The 24,373-nt window shown below is 39.4% G+C and overlaps 1 protein-coding gene across 1 annotated transcript in view; it reads left to right on the top strand.

The window, feature by feature from the left end:
* The window catches only part of LOC115823806 (natural killer cell receptor 2B4-like), a 12,706-nt gene extending 11 nt beyond the window's left edge, over positions 1 to 12,695 (top strand). The window contains exons 1-4 of the mRNA XM_030787830.1: positions 1 to 143; positions 10,627 to 10,956; positions 11,600 to 11,893; positions 12,688 to 12,695. The exon at positions 1 to 143 is cut by the window's left edge and continues 11 nt beyond it. Of these exons, the coding sequence (XP_030643690.1) occupies positions 1 to 143; positions 10,627 to 10,956; positions 11,600 to 11,893; positions 12,688 to 12,695 (775 nt within the window). The remainder of the gene's footprint in view (positions 144 to 10,626; positions 10,957 to 11,599; positions 11,894 to 12,687) is intronic.
* Positions 12,696 to 24,373: the final 11,678 nt, after the last annotated feature.

Genomic DNA, 24,373 nt, shown 5'->3' with positions numbered 1-24,373 from the left:
CACAGACGCAGCTTCCCAAACTGCAGGAGAGTTAGAGCCGCAAATATCTAAGGAACTCAAAAGCGAATCTGCCTTAAACTGGCTCAAAACGGGACAGTTCTACTCCGTATCCGCAAAGAGACGAGCCACCGTTGGGAAGACAGGTCGTGGGAGAACACGACAACTCCATCAGCCGGCCCAAACTGCGCACCACGCCACCAACACGGACACCGCGTTTCCAAGAAGAAATGGGGGATGCTAAAAAAACAAAAAAAAAGTACACCCATATAACAGTCCCCTGCCTAGATATAACATTGAAAGGGGACCGCCCAGTCATTAAGGTGCCCGTTAATCAGTGAATCCAGCCGCGGACAATCAAGTAAGCAAGTAGAGAGATGGAAAACCTAATCTGCTACATTAAGACTAATGAAGAGTTATTTTGATAAATGCGTAGATTTGGTGTTCAGATCGCTGAGCTATGAACAGAATTTTCTTTTCAGAATAACTATAATTTCACTGGATTCAGGTTCTCCAATAAGGTTATGCTTTCAGCTAAGTGATATGAGAAAAATATTAAGTCTAATATTCAAAGTGAACCATTATCCAGAATTTTTCATATACCATTGGCATGACATAGCTGTGTCCATCTGAACATTAACAATCCCTTTACATGACCTGAATTCCTTATTGTTTTGTTCAGCTGCATTAAAACGGAACTTAAATATGAATGAAGCCCATATGAATATGAAGTATCCTGACTAGTTCTACTGGCACCATTCTGACCGTAAAAGATTTGTAAGGATCAGGAGACCATGTGAAACAAACACTTACATTACAAATACAGTTTTGTGAAATGATAAAAATGGCCCTTTTGAATATTGTCTTTGCGGTTATGAACTGAGATGATATTTTTAATGTTTTGACAGGTACAATACTCCACAGAATACGCTACCTAACATGACTGGTGTCATAATGTTATTTCACATATGTCTGTGAGTCCAGGACCATGGACAGCACCCAGCAGTCATAGCTTCTGTTATCAGATCTGGAACATCGTTGTACTACACCACTGTTATTTGAAGTGTTCTGTGATTATACAGTAATGAGGTTATTCTGAAACTGGTGGTGCATTACTATGCTTTCTGTTTTTATGTTGAAAAACTGAGATGAAATATAGTTAATTTCCACTGTTGTTCCTGACTTTACATGACAGTAGTATAGAGACATACGGATAGGACGTGTGGACGTGTTTTATCATCATTATCACGTCTCCTGTGTCAGTACATTGGCGTTGTTCAGAGAGTGTTAAATGCATATGCATTCCTCACACTCTCAACACAGGCATCTACTAGATTAGGGCCAATACATTTTATAAACGTAAAAAATCAATGGACATGTCCGTGCAGCTTTTCTTACACAGTACATTTTTTTGGTCTGTCTACATCAAACTAACCTTTTTCTTCTGTGGTTCTCCTCAAGAAACCTCTATTTCCATTGTCAAATGGAAACAGAGGTACCTCCAGAGATGCTGGAACCTCCAGAGATGCACACAAGTCATTTTTTGCCCATCCCAGTCAAGTCTCAAGTCTTCGAGCTAGAGTCCTAGTCAAGTCTCAAGTCTTTGGTCACAAGTCCAAGTCAAGTCCCAAGTCTCTTATGGCTGTAATGAGTGATCTATCATCTGATGCATGCTGTCCGGTCTGTTTAGAGCACTGCATTGCTATATGTAAGGAATTCAAAGCATGTACTGCATTATCATCACTCCTTTATCTATTAGCATACAGTATCAGCATGGATTAGTTGTTTGGTATATGATCACTTTAAACAGGCTATTGCACTGCAATATGGCAAAACCCCCCACAAACAATTCATTTTCCTTTAAAAAGTTATTAACTGTATTTTCCTACAATTTTGTTACATTTTGTTCTGCACATGGTGTAGTTTGTCTGCGTTGAGCATTAATTATCAAAGAGCATCAGTTATCAGTAATTTACTTAATTTTCATAGTCATGGCAAAACCAGCATTCTATGCGAACAAGTGTAGCAAGCAAACAAACACTCACTCATTTTTTTCAAAATGTTCAAAACGGCAATCGAACCAAGTTAACCTCCCTTAGCTACAAAGCTAGTAACAAGCTAATGTTAGATAGCTGAGGCTGAGCTAACACGTTTGCTAACCGTCCGTAGGCGCTAATGTGAACTTTTCTTTCACATTACCAAGTGACTGACTGTCCTATCCAGGTACGTTTTGAGGTGCCTGATAAAATTTGATGTGGTTGATCCAGCATCCTTTATTTTGATACCGCACACTTTGCATTTTATCCGTTCTTGTGCGAAGGCATCACGGCCCAAGGTTATCACAAATGGCACAGCAGCTGCAGGTGTGCTCACCATGGTTACAGTGTTGTTGCTGTAGCTCACAATCCACAATCATCTGTGGTAGCGCACATGCGTAATGTTGCGCATGATAATAAAGCAGGGAATAACATCAAGCTTGACGGACATTTCCTTAAAGTTAATGCGCCTAAAAAAATTAAATAAATAAATATTGTCCACGAGCACCAAATCTCGAGTCCGAGTCGAGTCTCCAGTCTTTTCAAGACGAGTCTCAAGTTAAGTCTCAAGTCACTGTGTGTGCGATTTAAGTGAGTAGCGAGTCCAAGTGGCAAACTGACTGTCCTCATACTCCATCTGACAGTTATTTGAACAATGCACACTGACTGAATGAACCAAATGTGGGGGGAGGGAATAAGTGGAAGAACAAAAATTATAGTGTTTGTTAACGATTATCTGTGACTGTTTTATCATAATTCATGAGTGTTATATGGGTCCTACTGTACAGACAGATGAAGTCGTTATGCTATGAGGAAGTGAAACGTGATATGGGGTAATAAGGAGACTTAAACCACAAAAGGCTGTAAGTGAAAGTACATGACACAAGCATTAAAAAAGTCTTAAGCTCCAAACTGTTTTGAGTATGAAAATAATACAATCAGACACGATTAAGAACACCTACATATGAACTGGATTGATATATTTTTTTATTTCATAAATAAACAAGCCTACGTTAGCAATGTAAACACTGTAGGGATTAACAGAACCTGTCTAAATGAACTCATTCACGGGCTTTGCTTTGCAAGCACAATTTGAAAGGACACAAAAACAGAGACAGACTGACTCACCACAGAACATAAGGCGTCTGGTTTGTAATGAGCTCTCAGGAGACATGGATTCAACACAGATTTGTTACTATAGAAGACTGATTTTGATGGAATCACTCAGTTTCACATGAGATCATAAATAACGAGCAAAATGCCAAGTATCCATGGTTTCTGTTCCCACACTATCTTAGAAGGTATAAGAACATGATTTTTGCCTGTGAACTCTGTACAAATTTCCCTGCTTTCGCTGCTGCGTCACTCCTACTAATTACCATATTCCCTGCATACACCGCCTTTACGTATAGAGAAGGACGGTGATCATAAACGCAACTCCTCGTCATTCACAGACTTACGACTGTGTTTGTGTGTGTTCTTGAAAAGTAAGTTGATTTAATAGTCATCACTATTAAAGTTAAGAATCTCTTTATCATTCGATGTTTATAGCACGTGAAGTTGTTATCTGTTTTTCCAAAGTTTACCTTAGTAATGCAAAATCGTTGCCTCACTTGTTACCTCATGAGCATTTAACACCAACATTTGCGGGGATATATTGTGCAATATCATTCAAGTCTTTTCTTGCTTAATGTATCCATTGTAAGTTACAGAAATGTTTATGGCGAATATTTCCAATCTTAATATAAGAGCTGAAGTTGACCTAATTACATTTTACCGCCAGTAGTCTACCACGTGCCCTATTCATGTTATTGCTGCAGAATATAATATGCCTTGCCTTCATGTACAATATAAGACAGACCTCTAGTGGTCATTTACTGTAATAGCATTATAAAGAACTGTCAGGTATTGGAGACTTCTGTACATTGTTTTTCTGTTTCCTCAAACATCTGTTTTTCCCTTTCCTTTAGAAACTACACATTCACATATGTTCATACCTGTCCTGCACAAAATAAATCATTTGGACTGGCAACTCGTCTGAAGTCTGGAATGAGCTACATTTCTCTGACTGGAAATTAGACTAGTTTAGAAACAACCAGTATTCAGCAGTGCTACTTCACGAACTCACATTGCATGCAAGTTGCGGATTTCTGTAAAAATTACACAAATTAAAGCTGACTCGTTTTGTCTGTTATCCCGAAGTATTTTTCTCCCTTGGCTTAAAGTTAAAAATGCTAATGTTTGAATCCTTAAGCTCAGCCATCCCATAAAAACCTCATCTGTAGAGTTTATTTAAGGTAAAAACATGAGGGTAAATTGATGACAAATTCATGAATGATACCTCTGAAATACAAAGATGGATATGAAATAATGAGATCATGCTAAAGCCAAACACAAAATCCTTGTGGAACAGTAAGACAGCCTTTAGGCTTATGTGTGTGCTATGCATACTTATGAAAAGAAATTCAGCTGAATTTTATAAACCCATAAAAGATTATATGTTTCAAAACAAAACGGACCATCTCCAGAAACAAGACAGAACATGACAAATGCATTTTTGGAGATATTTGCAAATTATACACATAGCTAAAACTCTTACATTTTTTTTTTATTATTATTATTCTTTGTCCATGGCCTCGTGCATAACATTTTTCCCCACAACGACATGCAACTGCAACAAACACCAAACACCTTCAGTGATTTCAAACCCCAGTGTAAGTAACGGATGTTGAATCCTGGTAGTAATAAAGTCAGATCTTTTCACTCTATCATGACTGTTCCTTGATTTTAATGATGTTATTCTTTCAAAATGAGGACACAGCGTTTAAGGAGAAAGGGTGGATAGCTGTGAGTGGCCTATTTAGGCCGTACACAGGGGGGTGTAAATAAAGCCTATGTGGTTTATGTGCTTTAGTTCTGTGGAACATAAGCAGCAGTAGCGTGTGAGAAAATGACAAAGCCAGAGACGTGTGGTGGTGGTGGTGGGGGGGGGGGTGTCTGTGTGGTGTACTGGAGGAGGGGGGGGCTGTACAGAGATATGAAAAACATCAGGGGCCTGACTCACTCTGACCACAGTCAGAGAGCATGCACAAAGAGCATGACAAGGACTCAGTATCTCAACATTTAAACAGGTGGCTCTGTGTTAAACAACAGAGAACAGGTCTAACATCGCCGGAAAAAAGAACTGAATCTTTTTTTCTTTTTTTTTGTTGAAGCAACATGACCACGAATTGTAGCGAAAGGTCAAAGGTCAGTGGGATTTTGTGAAAGTGTGTCTGTGATTGAGCTTCCCTGTGATATGTGATATGACAGCATGTCGTGGAAGCTTATTTTGTTTTATGTTACGATCAGCAGTAACCGAACCCAGTCACCAATTCACAGATTCATCCTTTACACCTTCTCCTTAGATGCCTTTTTGCAAGATCTTCTATTTTTCAGTTCCATCAGCTAGTTTACGTGATGAATTCCAGCCACGTGTTCTTCCATAAAACAGACTGTTGACTAACAGCGCTCCATCACAGCTGTGGGCTGACAGACATGGTGCTGAACCACCACTGCCCACCGCAGATTACTGGATACACGTCAGGTCTGATAAGGGCTGAGATTACACCAAACTGATGTAAATCTTAACTAGATACGACTGATAGTGAACCACTTTGTAACCACATTGACTTTCCTGGGCATGGTGTGAGAAGTGTCAAACTGGGCCATGCTAGTAACTACCATGGTTACGTGACCCTAAATATGAGCAGAGAGAGTGTGAGACAGTGACAAAGCCTCAACTTGACTACGAGAACTGGTACTACTGATGAAGACCGTCTGTGGCCTTATTTAAAGAGATGTTTACTGACATATATGGACTTGGTTTCCCAGTACCACTTTCAGTGTTTTTAATGATTATGTTTGAGTAGCCATGGTACAAAGATAAACAGGGCGCTAGAGAACCAGCTGTATGTATCAGGCTGTTTCAAAATGATCTGTTGTGTGATTTTACAGCATATGTGTTTAGTTACATGTCCTTTCAATACCTGAGGACATTAAAACACTGGTACTCTCAGACTTGTAAGAGTTGTAAGAGTTTATTTCTTAAAATAGAAAGAGCTGTGATATTTGATATTTTATATTATCACCGCACTTCCAGACTATCTCTTGTTTAGACAGACTGTTATTCAAATGAGTCTGATGTCAGTTAATGTTCCTGGTTAATGAATAATAGAGTAAAAACATGGAAGACATATGAAATCACCCGTGACAGACTGGGGACCTGTATAGGGTGTTTCCTCACCTTTCACCCAGTGAACGCTGGGACAGGCTACAGCACCCCCCGCGACCCTAATGAGGATAAGCGGCCCAGAAAATGAATGATGATGTATGAGATCACAGATATGAATGAGAATTCAGTTACACCCACAGTATGCTGCAAGCAGTGCGCTCCCTATGAACCTTACACAGATTCTACTGCAAAGATCATAGTTTGTATTTTTGAAGACAAAACTGTGGCCTAAACCATTCAAGTTACGTGTGAGTCATGTGTACATAAGAAATGGAGGGAAACTCCTAGTCATTACAGAAGGTACAGTTAGGCATGTCCCTGATGATGTTTATCCAAGATTTCAAAAATAATAAATAGCTTATGGGGACATTATTGGGTGTACACCACAGGGGATTTGGAGCACCTGACTGTTGATATGACAGTTAGAAAAGCCGTTAAAACCTTAATAAACCCTCCAGTCTTTCTCATGTTTATGAAACAGTGGTGATAAGGAGTGCAGGCCAGGTGTGTTCAGTCAACTATTATCCATAAACATCAAAACATAACCATGTCCTGAAGGAATCATAATGCAGTGCATCAGCTACACTGAAATTCATATAAAGAAAAGCAAAATGACTAAACTGTATTGAAATCTGGATCTGAAATGAGAGGACCAGAGAAGGCTCATGTTGAGGGTGGAGGAAAAAAAAACAGCAGGTGTTTGTGAGGCTGCAGGAAACATGATATTTATATAACAGCAATTATTTTATAACTGAATGACCGTCGACCAGCCAATGGGACTTCCCCATTTTGCTGGATTCTTTCCAGTTGTACATCTCACCTGTCAGAGGGAAATAAAATACAGTATACATATTCATCATTCTCACATCACCTCATCTCATTATGGACATATATTGTCATACTGATGTGTCCTGCAATTAAAATGAGGAGATTGAAAGGTGAGAAAAATACAAATGGGCGATCACTCTATAACTATAATGGTTTATGATGTGGTCTCTCTGGTGTATGAGGCTGACGTCATGTCCTTATCTTTACGACAAGTTCTGTCATGTATCCATATTCTCATATAATATTGAATTTGCTGTGTAGATGTAGGACAATGGGTTTGTAACTCTGTATGGACACAGTGGAGACAATGCACTTTAACCACACTCTTGTGAATCCAGAATGTGAGAATTCACTCACACTGACGTGTTCACAGTGGTCTCTGTGTCTGTCTCTCTGTTAAACAGGATGTGGTCAGGCATAGTGGGGGCGGGAGGGAGGGGGCTTCACTTGCAAAGTGCAATCCAAAGTGCAAATAAACTGATATGAAAATAAGCAGTGTCCAGGCAGCTAAATAAAGCAAAGTTCATCATTCTGTTTCTAATTCATCTGATGTGCATGTGCATCTTGGCTCTATGGTTTCATGACGACTTGAACATCACTGATGAGCACTGACTAGACCTATCACTGGCATCACTAATGAGACCTATGCCCGGAAGACTGGTCCACCACTTATTGAGGAACTAAATTGTCTCAAACATTAGCAGTTGAAGGTTTGAGTAATAATCTGTAATAATCTACCCATCATAGCACTTCAGCTACATCTGTTCATCAGTGTTTTTAATTCATTTGATGTTGTTCAGCAAGGTGGCCATTGCCGTGTTTTGCATCTGTTTGATATATATCTTTTAACATATATCTTTCACTATGTAACAGAGCTGCTTTAGAGTATATTAACCTTTGTTTTACTGACAAAATTATGTAAAAATCATTTAAATGTGTGTGAGATTCATTTAACGCTAGAATGTCACTAGTAAGGAATTCAGCCCTCTAGGTTTGTGCAGTTTAAAATTGTGGTCAAAAATGACCAGTTCAAACTGAAAACACTAAAGCCCTGGATTTGTCAGTGTAATTCTAGACCAGAGGTCACACTATAATATTTTAGGCTCATTTGCCAACGGTGTATGTGATTGGTCTGATATAAAAGACTGTAACATTATCGGTGGAAATTACTTGGTGAACAACACTGAATTTATTCAACATTCTCTTAAATATCGGCAAAACATGTACACGTCAGTAATTTAACCAGTCCTGTTATTAGTGTGTGTCCTTGTGTATGCATATGTGAAAGAGCGAGAGAGAGAGAGAGAGAGAGAGAGAGAGAAGGACAGATGGATGCTTCAAAGAAACAGCCGAAGGCTCGCAAACTAAACAACAATACAATACAACTACAAAAGCGGCAGAGAAAGTCAAAGTGCAAAGTACATGCGCATCTGTACAGAGACAGACAGGTACCTGTGGCTGTTCTATTTAGGTCAGTACACAGTGGCATATGAACCGTGTATGTGGTTTCTGTGAATGGAAATGAAGCAGTAAAAGCCTGTATGACCATAACTGGAGCATGTACATGGCAGTTGAGTCTGTGTGTGAGTGGTTTATGGGGAAGATCATCTCACAGACACACAGAAAACCAGATGACATTCACTTTCTCTGTCTGAGACCTCGGGGTATTGATTTACAGCTGAAAAGTTAAACAGGGATAACTTGAAATGGAACCAAAAAAGATATTTCATCATTGTCTCGACCAACAGAGGATTTTTAAATGGATTTGTAAAAGTTGAAAAAGTTAATATTTCCTGACTTTAAACTGATGCTGATCAGCATTATGTGTCTCTGATACTGGCATGTGCAACCCCAGTTTGGCATTGTCCCCACAGTGCAGTGGACTGCTCTTCTGGAACAAGTATAAAAAATGGGTGTGGATTAACTCCAAAAATGATCATGAATTCAGTCCAAAAAATTTGTGTGTAGGCTAATATTACAGTAGAAACAAGATGCACAGGCTCTTCTCAAGCCCTCTAAGTTCTGAATCTGGGCCATTTGTCTGTGAGGTGTACTAACCTTAGCTTGGACATTCTAAGACACATCTTAAAGTCCCCAGTTAGAGAATGGATCTCACCCGGTAGTTTTCTTACACTGTAAAACTGTATTAAATGTCTAATTATAGCTTGTAAAAGACAGCAATTCTTTTGCAGTTGTAGAGGAAAATATGAAGCAACTATGTTGATTCACACGCACACAAATGGATAATGAACACGATTTTTAGATCCAGCCCCTTTTGGACCGCGTCCATTCAAACGCCAATGTGCTTCTCTCTCTTCTGATGTGCACGTTTTTTTGGGTTGTTTCTCGCATTTCGGATTCGATAGTCGGTCTCAACAGATCTGTACTGATGTCGGTGTCCTAACCTCAGTTGTTCACGGCGAAAATGTGATTATAAACCAAGCATAATGCGTTTGAAAAATGAGACGTCAAGATCTGTTCATTGAATGTCATCTTCATGCCCTCGTTTGGATTTATTTTCTCCTCTCGAAGGGTAAGTTTTTAGTCTTATGTTGCTCTCCGGGAGTTACCTCTCTCGTCTGCCGCCCGCGTGGATGTCGCAGCATGCGTGTATTTAACAAAGCTCATTTAAGTAGCCAGTTCTGAAAAACTTAAACAGTCGAGGTGTCATTTTTATCTTCATAATTTACTTCATCATAACTTTTCAAACAGAATCATGGGACTGATTACAATATTTTTTTTCAACCAGTTTATACCAAAAACACGATATTAGATTATTATAGCGGTGGTAAAATTTGTTACGGTGAATATACTCGTTAGGCTGACAGACAGCACTAGAGACAATGTGGATTATAATGACACAAAGACGGGGGATCTAACCTGACGGTGTCGTTACATGATTGAGAAATGTGCGACTCCTGTGATTTGAATAGTATTCCATGACCCAACAAATAAATCTCACAACCCAGTCTCTGAATAATGCACTATTTGTTCCACTATTTTAACTGTACATTGTGGTAAATTGAAGGTATTTTTCTGTAGAAGCTTGGTTTACATTATGGTAAAAAGATGAGGAAATTTGGTAAAATAGTTAATGTTGTGGTGATCTGGTGCAAACATGGCAATGTTCCTAAGAAGAGAGACAGTAGTGAGGGGCTGGATGCAGAAACAATAGATGACACTGGGAGACAACAGAGGATTTAAAACTGGTGTAAGACTATGATGGTGTTCTGTGTTCTGTTCTGTAAGGGAGGTATGGGACAGACAAAGCATTACAATTCAAAGTGTTAAAGTTATACATACAGCATTTAGCACTGTGTGAGTTAAATGTGTTTGTTGGATGCTACTAAAACTCAAAACTATCTTTACTTCCATCTTGATTCTTCAGAGATTTTTGTTTGTTTGTTTGTGATACGGTTTCACTTTTGGCATATGTGATGAGACGGCACTGATACAGGTGTAAAATTAAATATGTATTTTTATAATTCACAGTTGTACTGGGAGTTAATGTGGATAGGGTGAAGACAGTGAGAGAGGGAGAGACTGTTACTCTACACACTGGTTTTACTGGACTACAAAGTGATGTTCACATGCTGTGGGCATATGGACCTGTGGATCCAAAGACAAAAATAGTTCAGAGTCAGATCCTCAGAGGAGAGATTATAACAGATTACAGTGATAGATTCAGAGACAGACTGCAACTGGACAGACAGACTGGATCTCTCACCATCAGGAACATCAGCACCACAGACTCTGGAGTTTATAAAGTACAAATTATCAATGGAGAGATCTCATATAAGACGTTCAGTTTCACTGTCTATGGTGAGTTTGTTCTGTTTCGTTTATTACACTGTACAGCTCCTCATCCTGTTGTCTCATATGATTTATTTTTTCGATACAGATGATCCTGGAACAGCTCTGGTATTTGTTTGTTAATATACTACACTGAAACCTGTTTCTTTTAAGGCTCGATTCTAATCCCATTGTCCTGGTCCATAGATCGGTGGTTCCTTAGTCTGCGTCTAGTGAAGAAAAATGATAATAATGTAATAATGTAATAAAGCATATTTAAAAGGCAGTGTTTACTCTCTTTCCATCCTGATAAAGATGTTAACAGTGGGAACCTGCTTCAGTAGCAGGCAGTTGTGGATCTTCTTTTCTCTGTCTAAAAATGAGATGTACTGTCCAAAGGGAAAAATGAGAATATTTCTATCTAATTAATTAGGCAGTGCTTCAGCTTTCATTGAAAAGTGTTTCCACTTCCTAAAAGGCATGTAAAGTGATTATGGGGTAAAGGAATCAAGAGTAATTTTTTATTATAAACCGGTGAATCCGTTAAAAAGATTCAGTGGTACTGCCCAAGCTGGTATTCACTCTGCATGGTTGATATGTGTGAAATAGCTTATGCATCATTCTGCATTTAATCAAGATTTTTAAAACATCGTAAATTTTACATTTCTACCAGCTACTGTTCCTGCTCCTCACATTAGAGTCAGACAGAGTCGTTCAGCAGGAAGTGGATCATCTGGTCCAAAGTGTTCAGTGGTGTGTTCAGTGGAGAATGGGAGAGATGTGACTCTGTCCTGGTACAAAGGGAAAGAGATACTGAACCAGACCAGCAGCCCTGATCTCAACACCATCCTCTCTCTCCCTCTGGAGATAGAAGTTCAGGACAACAACACCTACAGCTGTGTAGCAGCTAATCCAGTCAGTCACCAGGCAACACAACTCAGTAAAGAACTATGTCCTTACAGCCCTGGTAAGTCAGATGTGATCTTATTGTTTGTTAATATTCTGTGTAAGATCTTCATGTTTGTTCACTGTGTGCTGTGTAACTGCTACCTCAGCAACACCATTCAACATTACTGGGCTCTGTAATACATTTGACAGTATTTGGGGTGAGATCTTTATTTTTAGCTCAAAATGATGTTTTTATATTCATTCCTTTCCCTTCCACAGTTTATTTTTGACTCACGGCAAAGGGATAAAAAAAGATAATGGAATCTGGAAAATGCCAAAAAAATAAGAATCTTCAGTTTATAATTGTAATTTCATCTCTTCTTTTTCTTTTTTAGTTGCAGGTTCTCCAGTAAAACTGTCTATATGGACAATACCTTTGGCAGTATTTATATTATTTTTACTAATACTGTCATGTCTGTTATGGAGGCAAAAGAGGAAGAGGTCATCTGAAGGTAAGCACTAAGTAATAAAAACTCTAATTTTATTTTCAATGTTCAGATAACAGTGTTGCATTCTTATTTTAATTGTTCCTGTGTTTATTTATTTTTTAACTTTCATGCAGCACAAACTGTGGAGCTGAATTATAGACCCACTGAGACACCGAGTTTCACTGAGATCAAACAAAAAACGGTAAGACTTCTCTCCAAAATATAGTTTTATTTTATTTTAGGAGTGCCCTGTACAGCATCAATATTGGTGACTCATGCAAACAGACAGTAAAACATACACACGTAACATGAAACGTGAGATCTGTTTCTTTCACATGATTCTAATAATCCTGTCTTTCTGTTTTGTCATGTCTGTGTTTTACAGGGAACTGAAGAGATGACAGCAGTAGTGTTTACATTCATCACTAAACAAAACTGGGAGGAAAGAAATGATAAAGACATTCACTGATAATGAAAAATGTGTCACATCACTGTTCTATTGGTCAAGCCATATCTCTCTCTTTCTGTGCCAATGGTGTAGAGAAATTCTGGTTAATGGCTCACTGTGAATATTAAACTTAATACTATTATCATTTGAGAATCTGAACCCAGTGAAATTTCGGTTATTCTGAAAAAAAAAAAAGGTATAGCTCACTGCTCTAACCGCTAAGCCTTAAATTTATCAGAATAACTCATCAGCCTAAACATGTAGTAAATAGTACTATTAATGTAGAAAACACAAGAACCTCTAGCTAATTCATTTCCTGGATCACTGTATTCAATTAACTAGGAAATGATTTATCACATTCTCAAAAAATGGAAAAACAAATGCAAATACTTACTGCAACGATCAAATTCAAACGGTACAGAATGAAACTAATGTTGAATAAACTAGAATTTATGTGGAACTAAGGCATGAAATTTATACTACACACATGAAGTCCAACAAATAATGACAGACAGTGACAATGAACCCGTTACGTTCAGTATAACGGAATAAAACTGAAAGTGTACGAACTGTTACTCACAAAGAGGCAAGTTTAACCAAAGAAACCGAATAATGTTCTAGGAGAGTTACTCACACTAAGGGTAAACTCAGTCACTGCTCTGAAGACCGAACCTAGAAATGATTCAAAATAACTGTTCATTAGCTTTAAGATATAATAAATAATAGCATTAATGTAGCAAGTACAATAATGTCTTTCAAATTCAATCCTCCTAGATAACTAAGTTCCTGGATCACCACATTCAGTAACTAGGAAATAATGTGTCAACTACTCAGGGTATAGAAACGTGAATGTAAAAGTCTTCACAACATTCAGATTCAAACAGTACAGAATGGAGATAATGTTGAATAAATTGTGATTTAGGTGGTGCTAAGGCACATTTGCTACACGCACATACAACAGCACTAAATTACACACAAGAAGACCAACAACTAACGGTAGACAATACAATATTCTTGCTGCCTTCAGTATGCATGAATGAACAGCTATGTGTACGTGTATGAAATATTACTCATGAAGAGACACACTTAACCAAAAGAAACCATCTGAATGATGTTCTAGTGGAGTTACCCTCCACTCTCCACTAGTTCCTCTAGTGAGGAGGAGAAGGGAAGAGAAGGAGGAGGCCCAGCCACTACAGGGCAGGAGCGTCTGGAGCTATTGAAGGGTCAGAGAAGATGCGGTGCTGGTTTGAGGAGACCGCGTGTGGGACTTCGTGTCATTGCTGGGAGAGTCTTTTAGCCTGGCTGTGGTGAAGTGGTGAGACTGGGCTGATTCTTCACAGAAACGAGCACAGACCATGTGACAGACCGCGTGACGGTTGACACAACCAGAGCTCAACTTGACTTGAATTGATTTGACTGTGAGCTGAGCTGAACTGAACTGTAGGATAGAAGGGGGTCCGGCATTTATCTGATTTGTGGGCGCTACTATCCTTTTGAGGGACGCTCTTTGAAATTTGAGAGGCGTTAATGTGAACTCAGTTTAAACAATCTTTTCATAACTGTTTCCAGTTAAGCAATAGTAAAGTTGTAGGCCTGTTTGCCCACTCGTATCCACGGCGTTTTATGCTTCTGAGCGATACCAAATGTGATCGCTCCAACATTGCGAATGGCTTACGTTCTCTGACAGCTGGGGAATCAGCTGTTGTTCTGCACACAATAATATCAGCAATAATCCTAATAATCCTAATAAACATCCTGAACTTTAAGAATATAATAAAAAATAACAGAAGATTAGAATTATCAAGCGAGAACACACACCACAAATAAACTTGAATTGTCATTTTACCAGTTTAAACACTGGCAACATAAACCTAGAAAAGTCTAATACTCTATTTTCAAAGACAAAGTATCATGAACTTTGCAGCAGATGGTTCTGCACACAATAATATCAGCAAAACAGTTTCTCTTGATGTGTTGTTTCTAAATTGATAGTTGATAGTAGAAACTAAATTTTCTTGCTAAGTTTAAAAAAAAAAGTTTTTAGAGTGGTCACGCTCTTCAGCTTGGCATTATAGAGGTCAAAACTATTCTTCTTTGCAACAGGGAGTTATGGCTCACGCACAGTGTTAGAGTGCCCTCTAGAGGCATTACAATTATAGCAAGACGTTTACTCATGAGACTGATCACAGAGAGGGTACATTTTGGTAAAAATCCCCTCAAAGTATATTGATAATTCCACAATAAAAACCTATTTGTGCTTTATGACATTTAAATTCATATTTATACAGGCTGTTTATAGCACCTGAATGGTAGGGGTGTAACAATTCTCCGATACGATCAGCGATTCGAAGAGAAATGCGATAGGATGCGATACAGTTTAATGTAGACAGTCATTTTCCTCCCTTCTTATAAAATCCAAATGTCTTCCAAACTTTAGATTTTAGATTTGATAGTGCACTATAAACCATGTCGGCATTGTTGGACATGTTGTTGCTGTTGTTGTTTTTATCTCGCAAGCCATGTTAATGTTATTCTCGTAAAAGATCAACGCGGGACGTTGTGCAGATTTATTAGCGAATGAGAGGCGGTTGTGGGAGAGACTGCCAAGTCTGGGCCAGATGTGACTGAGTCCTAACACTACACGTTGCGCCTCATTCCAATGCCACATCAACGTCTCAAAAACAACCAATGTACCAGTGAGTCTGACTCAGTGCAAGTTTATTGCATCCAGCTGAAAGCAGAACACAACAAACTGAGTCGGGTCCCGGTAGTGACTGAATCAGCCTTCTAAAATCACTCGTTTATATCCTTATAAAAGTACTAAAAATAGACATCAAATGATCAAACAAAACAATTATTAGTCACACCTCTTACATTCTTTACCCATCCTGTCAGACACCGTTATTTCCCAAACTTTCCAGAACTTGCTGTTTTATACAGCATTATTTCTCAGGTCTCATACTGCTGAACAATTAAAAATAACTTGACCTGACTGTTATCTTCCCCCGATGACTCATTCATGAATTACAGTTTGATCCAAACAAATGGAGGCCGGCCGTGCTGTACTGCTTTACATCTTAATCATCATGTCTTAGCACTTTTTACACAGAGAACCATCTTTGTCCAACACGGTCATTATTATTTTGAAAGTAAACATGACTTGTAACGTTAGATCAGTGAGTTTTCCGCAGCAGCTTAGTTTATGCTTAAGTAGAATGAGCAGCAAAGCTTCAGTCAACCGATTCGTAACTTTAGAATCGGGCCATCGAGCGGTTCATGGTACATTTAGATCGATCCAGGGGTCCGCGTATGAATGTAGTCGCACCGGTTTCCGATTCGTATCCGTACTGAATAGGTTTAGCACATCCCACATATTCCACAAAAGCCAGTTCCAACAACACCTGCAGACTGGTAGCATGTAACATAGATAGATAGATAGATAGATAGATAGATAGATAGATAGATAGATAGATAGATAGATAGATAGATAGATAGATAAAACCCTCTGCATGACCTTTTTAGTTAGTGGATGTAAGAGAATAGTTTTCTGATTTTTCTGTTTGTACCAGCGGTTCCCTAAGTTTAACACACTTCATAGCTCCACTGAGTAAACCGAGTAGAATATTTTCTGTAAAGTTGGAGTCTCACACACTCACTTACCCGTAGATGCACATATCCTCACATGTACATGTTCGCGTGTACACATGCACATGTGACATGTACGCATCCACGTATCTACATATCCATATATCTTTGCATGGGCATATCCACAGATTTGCAGATCCACCCATTCACAGAACTAAACAGCAATGCACACAAAGTGAAACCAATCGGAGGGTTAAGCAGAGGGCACTCACTCCACTCATTACGGAAGTCTCTCATGTGAGTCTGAGGTGCTTGTTATCTATGGCAGACAAGGTCACGTGTGCTTGTAGCGTCTGAGTATTTCTGTGCCTGAGAAGTTGTTTTCTTAAGTCACAGTAACATCTTGTGCAAGGAGCATCTTCTCTCCTCTCCTTCTTTGTCTGTACACACAATGTCCCCACGTTTCCGTTTAAGTACAAATTATGAGCAAATTTTCATTGTCCCATAAAAAGGAATTCATAATTCAACTTTTACACATGCCAACTTTAAAGAGAGAGAGCCTTAGCTGTTACAGATCTATATAGGTCAGTACGATAGGGCAGAGATAAGGTCTGTGTGGTTTATGTGTGTAATCTTAGTGGAACAAAAACAGCAAAACATGGGAATGAGAGAAAACCAAAGAGTGAATCCATCTGCCTGTGTGGTGTATTAAATAGGTGGGAGTAGGCGGGGATGGGTGGGGGGAGCACATTAAAAACATAACACACCAACCTGTCTGATTTCGGGACATTTAAAGAACGGATATAGTAACATGTGGTCTGTTATAAAGCACAAGACACAGTTTTGATTCTTATTTTAAGTCAGATCATAAGAATTTGACAATTCGATATCTTTGACAATACGATAGTGCTATGTCTGTAAGAAAGCGTCTTTACGTTTATTTTAGTGTACAGTTCTGATCTCGCATTTGAAATCCTTAACATCCTTTTATTCTAATCTCTTACAACGCACTAACAGTCTCTCCTGATAAAATCACTGTAATAACATTCGGAAACGGAATGAAACGTGATGACAAGTGATGGAAAGGTTGTAACAGCTCCTACCATGCTCAAAATACATCCACTAACGCCAGTGTCTCCAAATAATGACTGAATGAAATGTGCCATATACAGCAGATTCGTGCAAGCAACGTGTCATTAATTATCTTTCTTGTTATTTCGTGTTTTCTCGGAATCCCTCCCATTTGTAGTTTCGTCAACCGTTCTCACTTCATGCCATCCATATACATAGGTGTCTGCTACCTTTTCACTTAATCCAAACCTGATGTTTAACCGAGCGTTATTTAACACGAGAATTTTAGAACATTTGAACATTTCGTCATCCTCGAGCTGTGCTTTGGATGTGTTTTCTCCTTGCAAATGGTAGGTTTTACTCGCTGTTTCACAGACTGTAATTGTTTTATTTTTTCCCTCAAAGAAACTGTTCCAAAGACTTTGAAGGACTAGATGACAACGACCGAAAACCTTTAACATTTATCAAGAATAGGGCAACCGACTTGCCAGTATGAACTGTAATACGCACTTAGACTCTCAGGCACAAAACAGCTTGCTTTGAGGCACACTCATAAAAATCAGCAAGCAAAAGAGGTATTATAATCAACAAAAATTACCATCAGAGTCTGCCTTTTGATACAACCGTGACAGCAAACTGACTCACTCATTTTCAAAGCCGCTTGACCTAACGCTACTTAAGGTCATGGGGTGCTGGAGCCTACCCCAGCATTCACTGGGCGAAAGGCGAGAAAGCACCCTGAACAGGTCGTTTGCCAGTCCATTGCAGACACTAAATTGTAAAATAGCTGCCATGGCCAAACAAACCTCTGGCTTCTTCGCGCCGTGCACTGCAGGACCCAAAACAGGAGTCTCTTATATTGCCTGTTAAAGTACCTCCTCCACTTAGGTATGCCATGTTTGAAAGAATTAGTTTAATCCGTCTTTCTTGTGTCTTAGATTTAAAGATATGTGTGTGTGTGAGTGAGAGGGAGAGAGAGGGAGGAAGGAAGGGGGCGTGTCACTCACCGCAACGACCTGACGAAGGAGTAACCAAGGAGCCTAAATCAGATTCACCTACTTGTTGTGCCATTTATAAATCCCACTGTGTATTGGCCATTGTCTGTTATTCAAATGAAAAAAAGTGATGGGCAAAGCAAGGCTTTGTGAAAAACTGAAACGTTCGAAGCGACTGTGCAGGAAATTTCGAAACAGCTCAGAAACAATCCGACACCCATCTCCACGGTGACACTTACTGGCCGCTTTTGCTATCTTTACACCTTGATAATGCTGTTCTGCGAAATATTGGCTCAGACAAGCGTTGACAAGTTCTAAATTACTTCTGGTGGGTTATGCCAGGCTATCAATACAGATGATTAATACACATGTCAATACATATTTCGGAGAAATCATTTCATACTCGGCAGAATGAAGTTTGAGCTAATGTAGCTAATCATGCTTATGGAAAATGAAGAACAATAAGGGAAAATTAAGGAACAGTGTTTCACATTTGTTATGCCAAGCTTTTTATTAAAAATATTTGTTGTTCTGCTGTTTTTGGGCTGAGTCGGCTTCTTTTTTTGCAGATTACCTCCCCAGCCTTGCAAAAAAAATCGTTCACATGGAACACTTGTTTCTGGCATACATAGGTACTTTTTGCCATTATTTAAGTGTAATCAAACTTAGTTAAACGTAGAGGCCAGTATGTCGAAACAGCGGTGAAACGCACCGACGCTTCACTGAGCCATGGTCATGTGACATGGGCGTTTTGAATCACATTTCGGAACAGTTATGAAACGTCCGAGCCTCGGAGGCTCGACACAGCGTCGAAACATCCGTATCATGCATCCCATCCCTAGCTGTCGGTACGCGAACCCATTCGCTTCTTTGATTCACTACGAAACGTTACGCATGATACACTAAAAATGGGTGAATATAGCCTTTTCACTGGACTCAGTACTCGGACTCTCCTTTGCATCGGTCTATGTTTACTCGTCCAAAACTGTAAGTATTTAAGTTTAATTATTTTTGGAACGTCCCTCAAAGAATACAGTCAAACTCTTCTGTAAGACCAACACCCAAAATACTAAAATATATGTTAAGGTAATCTCTGCGTAATCGTCGTTACCGTGTTCTCAACTGTTGGTCACGACTGTCTTTTCTCCAGACAATTAATTTAAAAAGACGATGAATGTATAGGCTGTAGACCGAATATATGTTTTACAGGGTTTTCAGAGGTCGTAGGCGCTTGTTTCTGGGGTGGTGGTTCGGGGAGGATTGAAATTATTCATGTGTTTCAAGTTTTATTTGTCATATGTGCAATAACAGCAGCAGAGCAGTGTTGTGACAATGAAATGCATTGGTTCTAGGGGTGTATTTCAGGAAGCGGGTTTAGTGAAAACTTAGTTAACTCAGAGAAAGTCGTAAAGCTCCTAACAGAGGAGCCATGTGACTTTGTTTTGCTGCGATAATGAAGCCACAAGGCTCCTCTGTTGGGAAGTTTACTACTTTCTCTTGTTCGCTAAACCCGCTTTCTGAAATACTCCCAGGCGTCTTCAGATAAAAAAAAAAGATCATAAAAAACAAGTCAGACATTAAAAACAAATGAGAGAAATATTCTGTAAAGTAAAAAGTGGCGAGTGCACTTCCAACAGAGTGACGGTCGGGGAGAGAGTGATGGAGAGAGAGAAATTATTATTCGAAAGAAATTCTATTTTAAGTTGTTGTTTTTGTGGAGTAAATCTGGACTGCATTTTGGAACAGCGTTTTTTTTCATGAAAAAACAGGTTCCACTCATAACCAATAGCTTGTAGGCCTCCATCCTTAAGTTCTTTGGTCATCTCTGCACTCTTAACATAGTGGATTTTCCATTTCCAAATATACTCAGAATTAATCTGACTGATCTTGATTTTAATAGCTCTATTTGGAATAGCACTTGAGTATGCCGGATAGATACACCTTGAGATGCTTTCCATTTTAGTCAAAAAGATTCAGCCCAATAAGGTCATGTCTCTCAACAACCATGAGTTAAGTCTAGTGTGCCACTAATCTATTACCTTCCACACATACATATTTTCACTTTCAGTAAAGTCTTCAGATATATGAATGCCCAAGTATTTGTCAGTGCGTTTTATAGGAACGTTGTGTGCCTCAGTTAAATTGCTTTTGTGAACTGGCGGTGACTCACACTTGTTTAAGTTCAGCCTTAAACCAGAGGCTTTGGAGAAAGTGTGAATCGATTGTAGTGTTTGGGAGACTTCAGTTAGCTGCTTCCTAAAGATCTGTCTGAAAAGCTGTCTACTGCTTTATCCAGCTCATTAGAAGTAATATCAGCATCACACAAACTCATCGTCTATGCGGGGGAATAAGATCTTTGATATGGTTGAAGAAAGGATCAGCATCATCCGTAGAAAGGCCTGAGGAATGTAATTTACCACAGAAAGAAACTATTTCCGTAGCAACCAAGGCTGGATTTGTATGTACTTGGTCATGAGTCAATAATGCTTTGATTGAGTTTCCCTCCTGCCTTCTCGGTTCTAACTGACAGAAATACGATGTGCTGCTTCTCCCTTCCTCTATCCATTTTGCCCTGGATCTTATGTAGGCCCCTTCAGCTTTCCAAACATAGATTGCATCGAGTTTAGTTTGCAGAGTTTGTAACTTGTGTTTAGTTTTGTCAGTAGGTGATATCTTATTGCAGCATGTGTTTATTTCTTTAATGATGTTGACTTCTGATAGTTTGTTACTCCTCCTGAGCCATTATCCAAAATGTGTAGAATACATTTCTACACACTTTCAAGTGTGTCCAAACTTTTGAAGGGTACTGTACAAGAAAAAAAGGACGTTCATTTTGAACATACACTAGCAACCGCTAGTGAATATTAAATCCAGTTAACTGTAATTGAAGAGAAGTGAAAAAAGAAGTCCAAAGATAAGCGACGTCCCTTGACTAAAAGTGTTTTTAGCGTTTATTTCTGTAGACCACAGTCAGTATACCTTGTGTGCCCATTAAAAGTGATTCTCTGTCCATTGATGTACCTAGCATCATCTATGTGGTAGGGCCTATGCCCGTTTTCCGGCTGCTCTGGCTTGTATCTTTTTGACACAGCGAAGCTTTTATCTGTTTGTCTGCCTTGCAGAGGTCTTCGGTGAAGCCAATCCTAAGTTCCCTGCAGACCGCAAAATCCTTGGCCGTCTCTGATAATTGTGTGTTAACCAGTGTACTGTTCATATGAGTTCAGTAAAATCTAACGGTGCGCTAGTAAAGCACACTCTAACAGTCATCACATTCAAATTCATAGCAATGGTTTGATTGTATGCATCCGGTCTTATTTCAGAGACTGTAGATACAAACCTGGAGAAGTTGAGGGAAAATTGGAGAGTTTATATGAGGTCTATGTGTTTATCACAACCTATGAACACATATGACATGTGTTAGAAGCTTTTCTGCTTTTTTTTTTTTTTTTTTAATACCTTTCTACACTACCACATTCTGTTAGGGAAGTCTTTATTTATGCTCTGTTATTTATTTTTCTGGTTTGTTTGATGGTGAAACAATTAAGGAAACTGGCTAAATAAATGCGTTTTGGGGGCAAGCAAATTGCAATTTTCCTGAGTCGATAGCCCAGTTGAGCGGCAGCAAGAAGGTCTCGGGTTCGATTCCTGGCCGGGCGGGCCAGGGTCCTTTGTGTGTGGAGTTTGCATGTTCTCCCCGTGTCTGTGTGGGTTTCCTCCGGGAGCTTCAGTTTTCTCCCACAGTCCAAAGACATGCAGATTAGATGAACTGGAGACGCTAAATTGCCCCTAGGTATGAATGTGTGTGTGAGTGTGTTTGTCTGTGTGTCTGCCCTGCGATGGACTGGCGACCTGTCCAGGGTGTTTCCCCACTTTTTGCCCTATGAGCGCTGGGATGGGCTCCAGCACCCCCTGCGACCCTAATCAGGATAAGCGGCCTAGATAATGGGTGAGTGAGTGAGTGAGTGAGTGAGTGAGTGGTATGCTCTGTGTGAGTTTTACATGTGTTTTGAATTGAGTTTTGTCAAAACGCAGAATTACCTCTTTACCTTCTTTGCTGCTCTCATGATAATTTCAGAGATGTCTATGTTTTTTTGGTTGTTTGTTTGTTAGACAGTCAACTACACTTTTAGCAATGAAACCACACTGCTGACAGTCTGATCTTGAATATGTGTTTTTAAAATTTTTCAGATGTGTTGGGAGTTACTGTGGATGAAGTGAAGAGAGTGAGAGAAGGAGAGACAGTTACTCTACACACTGGTTTTACTGGAGTACTGGGTGATCTTCCCATACTGTGGTCATATGGACCCGAGGATCCAGATGCAGTTCATATAATAGCTCACAGTATAGTCGTCAGAGGAAAGATAACAACAGATTACAGGGGTAGTTTCAAAGACAGACTTGAGCTGGACAGACAGACTGGATCTCTGACCATCACGAACACCAATGTCGCAGACTCTGGATTTTATAAAGTAGAAATCAGAAGTGGAGAGGTGTCTGAAAGGAGGATCAGTTACACTGTCTACGGTGAGTTTGTTCTAACGTGTTTATTACACTTTACAGCCTGCGGCCCCATATGAAATCCACAAATTTCATTTCCCCACAGATGATCCTTAAACAGCAGTTAAACTCTGCAAATAGACTAGACTGAAGCATGTTTCTTTTAAGTCTGGTTTCTGATCCCACTGTCCTGGTCCATTGGTCAGTGATTCATCAGTCTGCGTCTAGTAAAGGATGTTTACACTAATAGAAGAGACATTAAAATGATACAATAATGTAGTAAAGCATTTTTAAAAGGTGCTGTTTACTCTCTTTCCATCCTGATAAAGATGTTAACAGTGGGAACCTGCTTCAGGAGTCAGTCAGTGATGACCTCTTATTTTCCTGACTTTTCTTCTCTCCATCTGAAAATGAGACAAACTGTCTAAAGAGAAAATGATCTTATTTTTATCTAATTAAGTAGCCGGGGGTTCAGCCTTAATAGAAATGTGTTTCCACTTCCTAAAAGGCATATAAAGTGATTATAGGATAAATGATTTAAGAGTAATTTTTATTGTAAACTAACGAATCTGTTAAAAAGATTCAGTGGTACTGCCCAAGCTGGTATTCACTGTGCATGGTTGATATGTATGAAAAATGTTTATACATGATTTGCTTGTACATAATCACTTAAACACACAGTACATTAATTATCAATGTAAATTGTACATCATTTCAACCAGCGACTATTCCTGCTCCTCAAATTAGAGTCAGACTGCAGAGTCGTTCAGCTGTCAGTGGTTCATCTGGTCTAGAGTGTTCAGTGGAGTGTTCAGTGGAGAATAGGAGAGATGTGACTCTGTCCTCTGTTCATTCATCGTTCTACATGTAATCAAGATGATTTTTAAAACACACCGTGTATAATTATCAATGTTGTTTTCACATTCTTTCTTCCAGGCACTGTTCCTGCTCCTCAGATCAAAGTCCAGCAGAGGCGTTCAGTGGGGGGTGGACCATCTGGTTCAGAGTGTTCAGTGGTGTGTTCAGTGGAGAATGGGAGAGATGTGACCCTATCCTGGTGCAAAGAGGAAACGATACTGGACCAGACCAGCAGCCCTGATCTCAACACCATCCTCTCTCTCCCTCTGAAGATAGAAGATCAGAACAACAACACCTACAGCTGTGTAGCTGCTAACCCATTCAGTAACAACACAGCACAACTCAATGAAGAACTATGTTCTCCCAACTCTGGTATGTGAAATATGACATATGTAAATATTCTGGGTAAAATCTTCATGTCCGTTTGCTGTGTACTGTGTAGCTGCTAAGTCAGTTAACATCCGGACAACACAATTCAGCATTACTCAGTTCTGTTACACTTTTTTTAGGGGCGGCACGGTAGCACAGTGGGTAGCGCTGTTGCCTCACAGCCAGGTCTCGGGTTCGATTCCCGGCCGGGCGGCCAGGGTCCTTTCTGTGTGGAGTTTGCATGT

This window comes from Chanos chanos, chromosome 11 (assembly GCF_902362185.1).
Source record: "Chanos chanos chromosome 11, fChaCha1.1, whole genome shotgun sequence".
NCBI lineage: Eukaryota > Metazoa > Chordata > Actinopteri > Gonorynchiformes > Chanidae > Chanos > Chanos chanos.
This window is presented reverse-complemented; position numbering and strand designations above follow the sequence as displayed.